Below are 11,274 nucleotides of genomic sequence, written 5' to 3'. Positions count from 1 at the left end.
AAACAAAAACAAATATAATAGCATAATCCTGTCAGAGCTTCCATGCTTATCATGCATGCTACTCATATTTGATCATGCCTTGCAGTGTAAGGGTGCATCAATAGCAAATTCTGTGCCTGCACTCACATTGTGAACAACAAATTTTTTGAAAACCATTTCAAGATGCAAGCCATTGTTCTAGTAATATGGACTGCACATTTTACCTGACATAGGACTGTTCATCATAATTGAAACTTTCTTGATCAGCATGATGCTTTAAGCATTTCTGTACCTTAGTCTAGTTTTGTGCTAAAGAATTATGTGGCTAATACTGACAATCACTGGAGCATTCAGACATTTCTACTATTCAGAAGTTTTGGAGAGCTGGAAAAATAAGCAGGCATACATAAGGATATGTGATGAGGATTCAGACCACCATGCCAAATCAAGTTAAGCCCAGATCAGTTTTTGACAATACATGCACAAGAAAGGCCAGTTATTCTCATAAAAATACATAATGCAGCTGTCTCTATACTGCACTCTGAGCTTGGAAGGACTCTCACACAACAGGGGTGAGATAAAAAAGGTTGTACATCTTTTAAGCAAGTCATGCAAGTTTTGAGCCCTGACATTTACCATGCAGCCTGCAGTGGTCATGTAATTGAACTAAATCATACAGTCTACATTTGACCTCACTAACACTAACACTTAAATACTAATGCTATTAATTAGCATAAAACACCAGAATATTGTCACAGTTTGCATGCTGGCTGGATGATTGGGTGCCCTTTTACAGCATATTTCAAAACTCATGTTCTGAAGTGTCAAAGGCAGACCTAGACATATTGCATGGCACCATTTTGTTATGTGGTGTGACTGGCGGGCCGTAACATATACCATCCCAATGAAAGCACCGCTAAAAAAACTTGTTTTTTGTACAGGGGTGAATAGAGAGGGGAAATGTCCTTTGGGTGCGACAGCTTCAACAAGCTGGCCTGTGCACAGCTTTATGCCACTTCGAAAAATAGATGACAATTGACGACTCACATCTTAACCACAAAGCAGACTCCACCACCCACCTCTGCCGGTACCCCCTAGGCTCTATACCCCCACCGCCTCGGGCCGAGCAGAGACGTGGACCTGCCACACATCCAAGGCCCTGTATAGAGGACAAGTCATCACGCGATTTGATTGCAATCAGTGCTAGCCGCGACATGACGTCAGCTGAAAGCTATTCGTCGTTGGGTATCGCAAACGGGCCGTTGAAAAAAAAAAATACAAAGCTGTGGTCATCATTTCTTCGTGTTTTTATTACGAAGACAAATGAAAACATCATTTTAAGAGAGAGAGAGAGAGAGATAGAGAGAGAGAGAGAGAGAGAGAGAGAGAGAGGAGAAGAGAGAGAGAGAGAGAGAGAGAGAGAGAGAGGAGAAGAGAGAGAGAGAGATAGAGAGAGAGAGAGAGAGAGAAGGGGGCAGTATGATCCAGAAACACGGTCATTTTATGTAGGAAAGAGTCTTCTGAACCCAATTACTACTTCTAGTTCAGTTAAAGGGCCTCCTTGATCTGAATTTTGGTAAACCGTGGGGATATTTGCTAAACTACGGGATTTTTTGTGAACTACAGCGTTTGTGATCTTAGAATAAGGGCTTCCCAAAAACCTTAAAGGGAGCAAAAACATACTCTTGCTCCTCGCCTGCCGACAGCTAAGGAGCAACTGTCCTTTCTGACAGCCCCCCCCCCCCCTCGGTGGTCGTGCCGCCACTGCCTTTATTGTTATATCGGCTTCCGATTTTGTCAAGGAGAGGGTCACCTGATTTGACCATTTTATGTTCATTGGCATGGAATCTAAAAATCCACTCTGACGGAGCTCCTAAATGGCATATCTATGCTATATATACTATGTGTCCCTTGTATGGCCACGAACCAAATTTTTGGCCTGCTGCGTGGTCGACTGTGACTCAAGTCAAAGTCGATAGCAAGTCTGAGAGTGACCAATCTTATCATTCCTGAGTGCATCCCAGGTAAAGGCTTCTCACCGCGCGACACAGGCGCGGCCTTCGGGGCCGCGATGCCACGCAGCCGGCCTTGGCGCTCGGCCACAGGCGCGGCTACAGACAATCTGTTGCGGGGGGCACGTCCGCGGGCGGCGTCGGCTCGTTACTTCTACGGGCACTTAACAGCGTTGGAGACCGCCCACGCCGCACGTTTTAACGAGTAGCACGCGTGATTTCGTGCGCGGCACCGCGGATTCTGTACGCCTGGCTCCGCCTCTGGCGATCACCGGGCGAGTCACCTGGCCTTTGATGGAGAATCCCGTGCGGCGAGGGGAGTGGCAGTGAGGAGACGTTCCTCGCAGCAGAAGTGCACTGGCCTGTGGTAGTTTACTCAGCGATCTTGTTTACTGTCGGGAAACGTCCGTGGAAATCGGCAGTGCGGTGCCGGCGCGGAAATCTTGGTGGAACAGTAGATAGTCAAAACCAGCGTCATCATGCTGGCTGCCGTCGCTGTGTTTGTGGTGTTGATGCTGGTGGTGATAATCTACACAAGAAACAGCAAGAACCGTCCACCCGGTATGACGGAAAGCCGGCTCGAAAACTGGTTTATTGTTCACTGTCACAATTAATTTTCTTCTTTCGATGTCAGAAATGCCTGAAGTACTATACAATCTGATGATCAAGATTGATATCAATACCGATATGGAGAACCTACATTCAGCAAACGCCCATCAAATTCAACAGCAGGAAATAATGAAATCGGAATGACAGTGAAGTGTGTTAACCCAGTTTTCGAACTTGACTCCGGTGACATTTCTTTGCCTCACGCGAAGTCTGATGTAATTTGCGCAGGGTCGTTGGCTTATGCGTTGGAACGTGGCGGGTACAGAGCACAGTACCCCCCTCCCCCTCCCCCATCCCTATCTATGTCGGTGGCAGACTTGTGCAGGATGTTTGTATGTGGGTGGGATATTACGTGAAAGAACAGTTTTGTCGTTTGCGAGTAATCTCGCATAGAAGCTGGTTTAATGCCTCGTTGTACCAGTGTTTGGCAGATTTTTCTTTGGTACAGCAGTCGTAGCACGACACCAGCGGAAACGACGTCTTCCTGTCTCTTTCGGTCCGAAACATGCCCCACGACAATTGACCGAGTTAAAGCATTTCGAGCCCATCCGACGGAGACAGCATCCCGTCCCATGGCCATGCCCATGCCGCGCCGACGAGGCTAGCGCTGACAATCTGTTTCTTTCAGGTCCACGAGGCCTTCCACTGATTCAACAGAGCTTCTCCATGAATTATGTACGGAAGGAGGAGACCTTCACGAAGTGGCGCAAACAGTACGGCCCCATCTATCAGTGCTCAGCACTGGGACAGACGATAGTAGTGCTCTCCGACCCGGACCTGATCAGAGAAGCTTTCAGCCGACCGTTCACAGCCAACCGGCAAGAGAGTAACGTCCTCAAACTGTTTTACGCTGACAACGGCATCATCTTCTCCAGCGGCGAACTCTGGCAGCAGACACGTCGCTTCACGCTCTTCCACCTGCGGAACTTCGGCATGGGCAGAACGCAGCTGGAAGGTCTCATTCAGGACCAGGTCAGCGCCTTCGTCGACGATCTGGTGGCACCAAACGTGGGCAAGGCGATGTCCATTGACAAGGGCCTGCGTATCGCTATCGCCAACATCATCTGGGGCGTGGTCTCTAGCGAAAGGTTCACCATTCACGACACCAGGGCGCTGGAGGTGATGGACAGCTTCGACGAGGTGGGCAAGCTGACCGGGGTGTTCATCTTGCTGTTTCTCTTCCCGGTGCTGGAGAGGTTCCCCGCCCGTCTCACGGGTCTGGACAAGGCGTATAAGCTCTTCAGCATTCCGATGGACAAGCTCTTTCAGCCGGCCATCGACGAGCACGCGCGGACCGTGGACTTGAATGGTGAGCCTCGCGACTACATCGACTGCCTGCTGCAGGAGCAGCATCGCAGCCCGGACCTCTTCACCAACCGGCACATGCTGCGCTCCATCCTCGACCTCTTCGTGGCTGGCTACGACACGACCACCACCACGCTGCGCTGGGCCTTCTGCTTCCTCTGCTCGCACCCGGAGGTGCAGCGGCGGCTGCAAGCCGAGGTGAGGGCGGTGGCCGGCGATGAGCGACCCGCCGCAGCTCGCCGATCGACCCCCGCATGCCTTACACTGACGCCTTCCTCATGGAGACGCAGCGCGTGGCCAACGTCGCACCCTACGGCATCGAGCACGTGACGGCCGAGGAGTTCCAGCTGGGCGGCTTCACGGTGCCGCAAGGGGCGCAGATCGTGCCACTGCTGCAGGCCGTGCACCAGGACGAGGCGCTGTTCGCGGAGCCGCTCGAGTTCCGGCCGGAGCGCTTCCTCGACGCCGAAGGGAAACTGAAGCCGAGCCGCGTGCTCATGCCGTTCTCCGTGGGGAAGCGGTCGTGCATCGGCGAGGCGATGGCGCGCGCCGAGCTCTTCCTCTTCGTGACGGCCATGGTGCAGCGGTTCACGTTGCGTTTCCCTGACGGCTTCCGCCACGACTTCAGCGTCTCCGAGAGCAAGGTGCTTATCAGAGAACCGACCCCTTTCTTGCTGGTCGCGGAGAGCAAGTAGCGTGTATTGTAGACGATGTGTAGTGCGTACATATGTGTCGCAGGTCCGGTCTCGGATAGGCAGAGTGCCGGTCTCGGATAGCAGAGCGGAAAAACGCCGACTAGCGATCCTGGCGGTAGATTGTAGCGCCCCTGGTGACACGTTTGAAAAGCGTGACGCTGCAAGAAAAGCATGCCCTCTTCGGATAAGTAATACGGGCCGTTGAAGAGCATGACGACCCTCCGAGTAAGAATGGCCTGTCGTACATTGATGTAGCGAGAAATGCTGATTTCGTTCAAACCTGTAACTCCTTAGCTTTCACGTTCATTAATTGCTCTGATCATAGACCACATTAGCCGTCTGTGGTTCAACTAGCCCTGAGATTGTTAGCCCGTACGAATTGCAAGAATAGGGTAGTTCTAAAATATTCGTCATTCTGTTTCGTTTTTTGCATATTGGAACAAATACAATTGTATGGAACATGTTTGTGCGCTGGGTCATGTTTCGCCAAGTTTTTTTCTTGAGGTGTATCGGTAGTGACCATGAGCATTTGTAAAAATGTGAAGTATTTTCATAATTTGTCCCTATCACTTTTTTGAAATTCGCGTTTAACGAATAGCTCCGCTATATTGAAGGCCTGCCGCTTGCAATGCTAAAAAATAAAAGGTTTAAGTAATGTCTTCCTCACATGAAGCAGCTTGTGCCTGTCACGTCATGCATCATTCTGCTTCATCATCATCATCACATCTGCTTGTGTCTGCCTGTCTTGTGTTGTTACGCAGCTTGTGAGAGTCTTGAGAAACCACGGCACTGCAGAGGTGCGGGCATGCCGTTTACGTCAAATTTTTCAATTAACTAGGTCTTCCGTTTTGCATTTTTGTTCTCGAGGCTGCTCGCTACGGGTCTATCGCTCTCGACCAGGCCTCATGCGGCGCATCACAAACTTCAGACGCTTCGCACACGTCTGTTTCATCGTTGACTCATCGCAGCACGCTCAACTACAGAACTACGGTGGTCTGTGGCTGCAGCAAGCGACTGAGTTCTCCATTCGGCACCCCGGTAAAGCTTTCAGATGGTGACGGGTGCTGACCTACTGGACCGCGCAGTTGTCGCCATGTAGGCTGCTAGTGTGACGTCACAACCTTTACCTCTGGCGGAGAACGTCAGCTGCACGTTGCATTTCCGATGCCGTTTGAGCGTTGCTTTGCCAAACGTCTGCTCACCCAGTGGCTGCGCTCCGAGAATCCCGCGTCGCAGGCCGTTGGACACGGCAGCCTTTACGAAAATTTGGCCGCTTCCAGCGTCTATTAGGGTTTGGACCCTGGTTCTTGCCTTCTCTCCACATAACCACGCTCAAGAACTCATGGTCATGAAGGAAATGTCAATTACCCGTAGATGTATCCAACGGTTCAGGTAAACCCACAACATGCGCTACAACGCGGCAGTATCTCTTCAGTAGTGCTCCTTTAAAGCCGTCGTATTAAATTTGGTCTTTTTCCTTGAGATGTGAATACATGTTCCAGGATTGTCTGACGGGCAATACACTTTATTGTCCATTTGTCCCCGGCTCAGCCGCTGGTAAAAACTACCCATTTGAGTTAGATCTGGCTGGAGCCCAGACCATCCATGTAATCTGCAAAAGATGGCAGCTGGGGTGTTTGGTTCCTGCAGCTTCAACTTCGTTCGTCCTCCTTTATTCTGCGTAGTCGTTTTCATCTCCCAAAAAATTCGTTCAAAAAACGAGTTTTGCACGTCTCAATCAATATGCAACGCTATGTGCTTTACCACGTATTAAGAGCTCTTTGTTCTCACGCCGACAGTAACTGATTTTCAAGATATCAGTAAAAACTAGTTACACGACATTAGCAAACAAACATGGTTGAATTTTCAATACTCGACGTTTCAGATATCTTATAACCAATGTTTGTTAGACAATCTTGTTTAACCAGTACCTCCTCACACCAAAACCTCCTTGGAGGCCGGTAACGGTCGGCATTAGAACTCTAATGCATTATGTCGAACAATCAGGAGCTCAATGCCTTTCTTGCTTACATCAAGAGCCTGATCAGCTGGCTTCACCCAATTGGCCTTCACATAGCCTCGCAAACCACAAGTGTTCTTGCAAAAGAAACCCTAGAAATACGATTTCACGCTACTGACATCGTTAAAGCATTTGCAGTCTGGTGCAAATGTAAATCGTGCAGTAAGGCGGGCCTTTTTATAAGCAACTGTAAAACAAGCTCTTACTAAGCAATCCGCACGCGCACAAGTGCACTACTCCTAGGGAAACACGTGTATCGCGTCTGATTCTGTTTGTCGCACCCGCGCAGCTTCCTGGCAGGCAAAACACAAGAAAGACCGACGCTTTTGTGTTATGTTATCGTCGCTACGAGACGTGACGTGGTGCCTGCCGTCGCGAGCGCAGCAGCGCCAGGACAGCCAGCGACGACAGCGAGCGCGGGAGCGGGTCGGTCTGCCACCCACGCCGACGTCCGGGAGGAGGGGCCAGCGTGCGTGTCGCTCGGCGCGAGGCGCGACGGCGTATCAGCTGACCCGACTGATCGCCTGAGGCGGGGTCGCGACCCTTTGGTGAAGCTGCCCTTGTCGGTGAGGGCCGCTGCGGCAGCCACGCGCGGCCGCTGGCTGGGTCGTCGTGCTCTGCGGTCGCAAGTACTTAAACGCCGAGCAGTGCGAAACTACGATGCATTGCTCATGTTCACTTGTCGCTTTATTCCTCCCCGCATACATCAGTCGAGTGCCAACAGGGCAATCGATCTTAAACGTTTGACACTCAGAATGGCAGTAACCTTCATATGAGACATCACAAAAGGGAGCCCTCATACCGTGTCACAAGTCATCAATTTCTGCAAATTTGTTTGCACTGCGCGTTGAGCGATGTGATGTAATACAAACCTGCGGGAAGGAGTCGACAAGAAGACGTTTTGCTGACCTCAGCAAGTGTAATGGTCACGCTTTGGCTGCCAAAGCGTTCGGAACTTATGAGGTACACGTCAACCGAATCCCGCACCAGGGGACTGTCAATAGACGTAGCTCTGGCTGGGATACTGCTGGTATCCGTTGCCAAAAGGCCGCTGGAAACCACCAAAGCCTCCGCCAAACGTCTGCTGGTTGGAGACGGCATTGGTGTTCGAGAACCTCTTGTTTCCGAACAGTCCCGAAGAGCCGAAGTCAGAGGCGCTGGCAGCATTTCTACTGATCGCATTGCCTCTTGCCGCACCCTGGAAGGCCCAAAGTGACTTAGCTAATGCATCAAAATCGTCAGCTGCCCGGTGTATCCAAGGGTACAAGACTAAAAGGAAAATGTAAGGGCCCCGCGTAGTATTGTGTCGTTATGCTTCGAACTTCCTTAGCTTCCATCCAACCCAATCCGTCTCCGTGCTCGCTTTTAATGTAAATATGGTGCAAATGTCTGACGGATTAAGCAATGTTGTCACCAACATTCGCAGACCACACTTTCGATCTATCTGACGTAATAGTTAAGTCCTTGCCAGGCGGCGAGGCCCTGTACGATTTTTGTTCTCTTACCGAGGCGGTGGCGCTGACTTGTGTGATCCGGGAGTTCTGGAAGGGACCGCCGCTGACCCCAGACACCACATTGCCGGCGGCACTTCCGGTCGCCTGGCTGTTCTGACCAAACAGACCTGGGAAATAGCCCTGCGGGAACGCAGCGGCGCCAGCGACCACGCAGAGCAAGATGGCCACGGTCTTCATAGTTGGAGGGAGCTGGAAGCACCGCGATGAGTTATGATCGAATCTAGCCCGACCAAGCAGCACTCGTTGCCTGGATTTCAGATAAAATGCATCAATTGAGGGGAGAAGGTCACTTTGACTGCCCAACGAGGTCAACTCCAGGACAGAACAGGACAACTTCAGGCGGTGCTAGAAGAAAGTTTAGCCATCGTTAGATGACCCGTTGCATAAAGGTCGAAGTGTATGGCAATAACCCAAATCAATACTACGAACGGATTCGAATGGCGGTATGCTGGGTGCGCTGCTTAAACAACGGGTTGCTGCGCAACCCGTTGCTATTGTGAAGCGACCACTTACTTTCTGTCTTTTCACCTGGAGATCTTGCCGTGGTCTGCAGTCCCTGTGCTGGGCTCTTGCTTTATATGCAGGTCCACGGAGCGGACGCCGCTGGCCACGCGGGAAACCCTCACCCCGGCGCCCCTGGCCATTATTGGAACAACTCCGCCAGCGTGAGTGGTCAAGACTCGCAAGGGCTTCTGCCAGAGATGTGCATGGCTCTTTGCAACCAAACCCATCAACGTTCTGTTTGGCGGAAACGAGCAGCTTTTCGCGTACTTGAAGCAGACATTTTGCTGCGAGATGACCACAGCATACAATGCATGTATACTTATCTCCGAGCGTTGCATGAAATGGCGCGCGTGGCTACTCTCCAGCGCCGGAAATGAGAATGCATATCGCGGATGATGCAGTCGATTTAGTGAGGGTTTAGAAGGAAACAAAGCTGGCTTAGCTTACGGACTTCATCACTGGGTAAGGAATCCAAGAAATCAGCACCAGGAGGTGCGCAAGTTCCCATACACCATGCTAGTATATTTTTGAAAGTAGCTATCAGCACAGCATACGGACTTAAGGTTAGACTACCTCTAGGGATATGGTAATTGTTGCTTAATGACATCAATGCCGTCCTTTCACCAGCTAAGATCCAGCCTCAGTGTTTCAAGACACTGCTTGACTTTTAACAACTATGCCCCATGACTACCCGACTGGCATCACTTGGTGCAGCCACTTCGTTGTTTCAGTAATTGTAACTCACTTTCTCTTGTATGCGTGCCAGCGTCATGAAACTATTCATTGAGAGCAAGGTCTATTTATTTTCACCAGTAACCTTAGCCACCTCGGTTTGAAACGAGTACAAAAGGTAATTGTCCTGCCCAATATAGTTTAAGCCCACGTATGACTAACAGCATTCGTTAAATTTCCGGTGGTGATGTCTTAATGCACGAATTTTTCTTAACAGTGCCTATACCATTGGCCGTCTTGGCAAATCAGGGTTTCCTCGTGATGAACGCTTTCCAAGAGCCGAAGAACTGAGTGTCGGGCCCAACCCCGGTGCTAGACGGTCGCTCTCGCGAAGTAAGCCTTTCCATGAGGGATGAGATGCTCTCTAAGTCAGGCGCATTGAGAAGCAGGTTAAAGTGAATGGTCTACATTGAAATATATGAAAGCAAGCATCAGATATGATGAAATAAGCTAACTTATAACTAATGGTTTACTTCTAAGTAAAAATAATCCTCCAGAAAATACAATTTCTCTCTTTAGTACATATACTCCTGAATACCCCGTTGTTTCATTGCGTCAGATGGCATTTCAGTTCAGAAGCCTACAACAACGTGAAACAATCCCTTTGAAGCTCAATTTTATTTTCATACCTTATCAAAACCAAGAAGAATTTTCCGAATGAGTTGGCTGGCTTCACAGCAAAGCAAACTGCTATCGTCGGCGGTACATGGTTCGACTCCGTCGCATGGCAGCAGAACCAGCGGGGACAGATGACAGGTTTCTGATCTGCTCTTTGGCTGGGCGTCGTGGTTCCAGTGGCGCCATCTGGCAGCACGTCGGCCAAGCTCCACCGACGGAGTTGTTCTAACATAACAGCGGACCTTGGGTTAACTCCAGTTAGAACCGACAAGTGTCGTTCTAACATAACATCGGACCTTGGGATAACCCCAGTTAGAACTGAATGAGATATCGTTAATTCCCATAATCGATGCTATTCAAATCTGTGCGACCTTTTTAGAAATTTTAGTTCAACATTGAGAAAAGCTTTTCTATGGGCCTCGTAAAGGCGTAGCTCATTTAGGTTTACGGCAACAATTTACTTATGACTGTGTTCCATTTGGTGCACGTGCTAGCTGTCATATTATGCACGCATTGTGCCATCTACTTTCCAGTTTTGATTGAATTCGTCGATTATTTGAGTGCCTCAGCTTCGTCTCTGAATAGCATGAACAAGGTAAGTGATTATATCATAGCTCAATAAAGACTTAGTTTATGTTTAATGTTGAATTCGAACTTCATAATTGGCCAAGCACATGTCTTCTAACAACTGTTATGTGGAATACAACATGGAGGATATCACAATAATGCTGTGAAATTGGTCCGATATCATTCAATAGAATATAAGGATTCATGAAGCCGACTCAGCGGCATACCATATGAGAAAAGAGTAGCAACTGGCTGACCCGGATAACTGACTACGGCAATGAACACCTTGTACGTGGCATTACAAAATTTTAAAACTTTCGCAAAGTCTCGCTCAAAGTCCACTTTGTTTCATACCGTTTACCATCACTTTCTTACGCAAGCCGCCTGACTGAGCTTGAAGACATCTCCGGTAAAAGCGACTCTTAGAAGGCACCTTCAATGAGGTATAACTTGTCTACTAACAGTCAAAGCATTTTAAGATGTTTCAAACCACTTATCATGCACCTATTCTGCGCGATGGAAACAGCAGTCCTCTATTGCCTGTAGATATAAACAACCTTAGTTATTCGCACCTTCAAAAGTCGATTTTTGCCTGCCAACTGTCAGTGCCTTCGCAAGTCACTTGGTGCCATGTCGTTTCTCCCCTCCCAAGTTTTTACTTCTCTCTCTCCCTCTCTCTCTCTCTCTCTCTCTCTCTCTCTCTCCTCTCTCTTCTCTCT

At 49.5% G+C, this 11,274-nt stretch overlaps 1 protein-coding gene across 1 annotated transcript; it reads left to right on the top strand.

Moving 5' to 3' along the window:
- Window positions 1-2,292: 2,292 nt before the first annotated feature.
- Window positions 2,293-5,063, top strand: LOC119095031 (cytochrome P450 2J6-like). The gene is made up of 3 exons (XM_037217934.1): window positions 2,293-2,552; window positions 3,229-4,126; window positions 4,159-5,063. Exons 1-3 carry the CDS (start codon window positions 2,471-2,473, stop codon window positions 4,598-4,600), a joined length of 1,422 nt encoding a protein of 473 aa, XP_037073829.1. The 5' UTR covers window positions 2,293-2,470; the 3' UTR covers window positions 4,601-5,063.
- Window positions 5,064-11,274: the final 6,211 nt, after the last annotated feature.

The sequence above is a fragment of the Pollicipes pollicipes genome, unplaced genomic scaffold (assembly GCF_011947565.3).
Source record: "Pollicipes pollicipes isolate AB1234 unplaced genomic scaffold, Ppol_2.1 Scaffold_4219;HRSCAF=4965_pilon_pilon_pilon, whole genome shotgun sequence".
In the NCBI taxonomy this organism is placed as follows: Eukaryota; Metazoa; Arthropoda; class Thecostraca; order Pollicipedomorpha; family Pollicipedidae; genus Pollicipes; species Pollicipes pollicipes.
The sequence above is the reverse complement of the archived record's forward strand: the minus strand, read 5'-3'. Positions and strand labels throughout refer to the sequence as shown.

Excerpts from the sequence above, each read along its gene's own strand:
- LOC119095031 (XM_037217934.1), top strand. The coding sequence starts at position 2,471 with ATGCTGGCTGCCGTCGCTGTGTTTGTGGTGTTGATGCTGGTGGTGATA. Across the intron at positions 2,553-3,228 it reads CAGCAAGAACCGTCCACCCG|GTCCACGAGGCCTTCCACTG; the intron begins GTATGACGGAAA and ends TGTTTCTTTCAG. Across the intron at positions 4,127-4,158 it reads AGGGCGGTGGCCGGCGATGA|CATGCCTTACACTGACGCCT; the intron begins GCGACCCGCCGC and ends GATCGACCCCCG.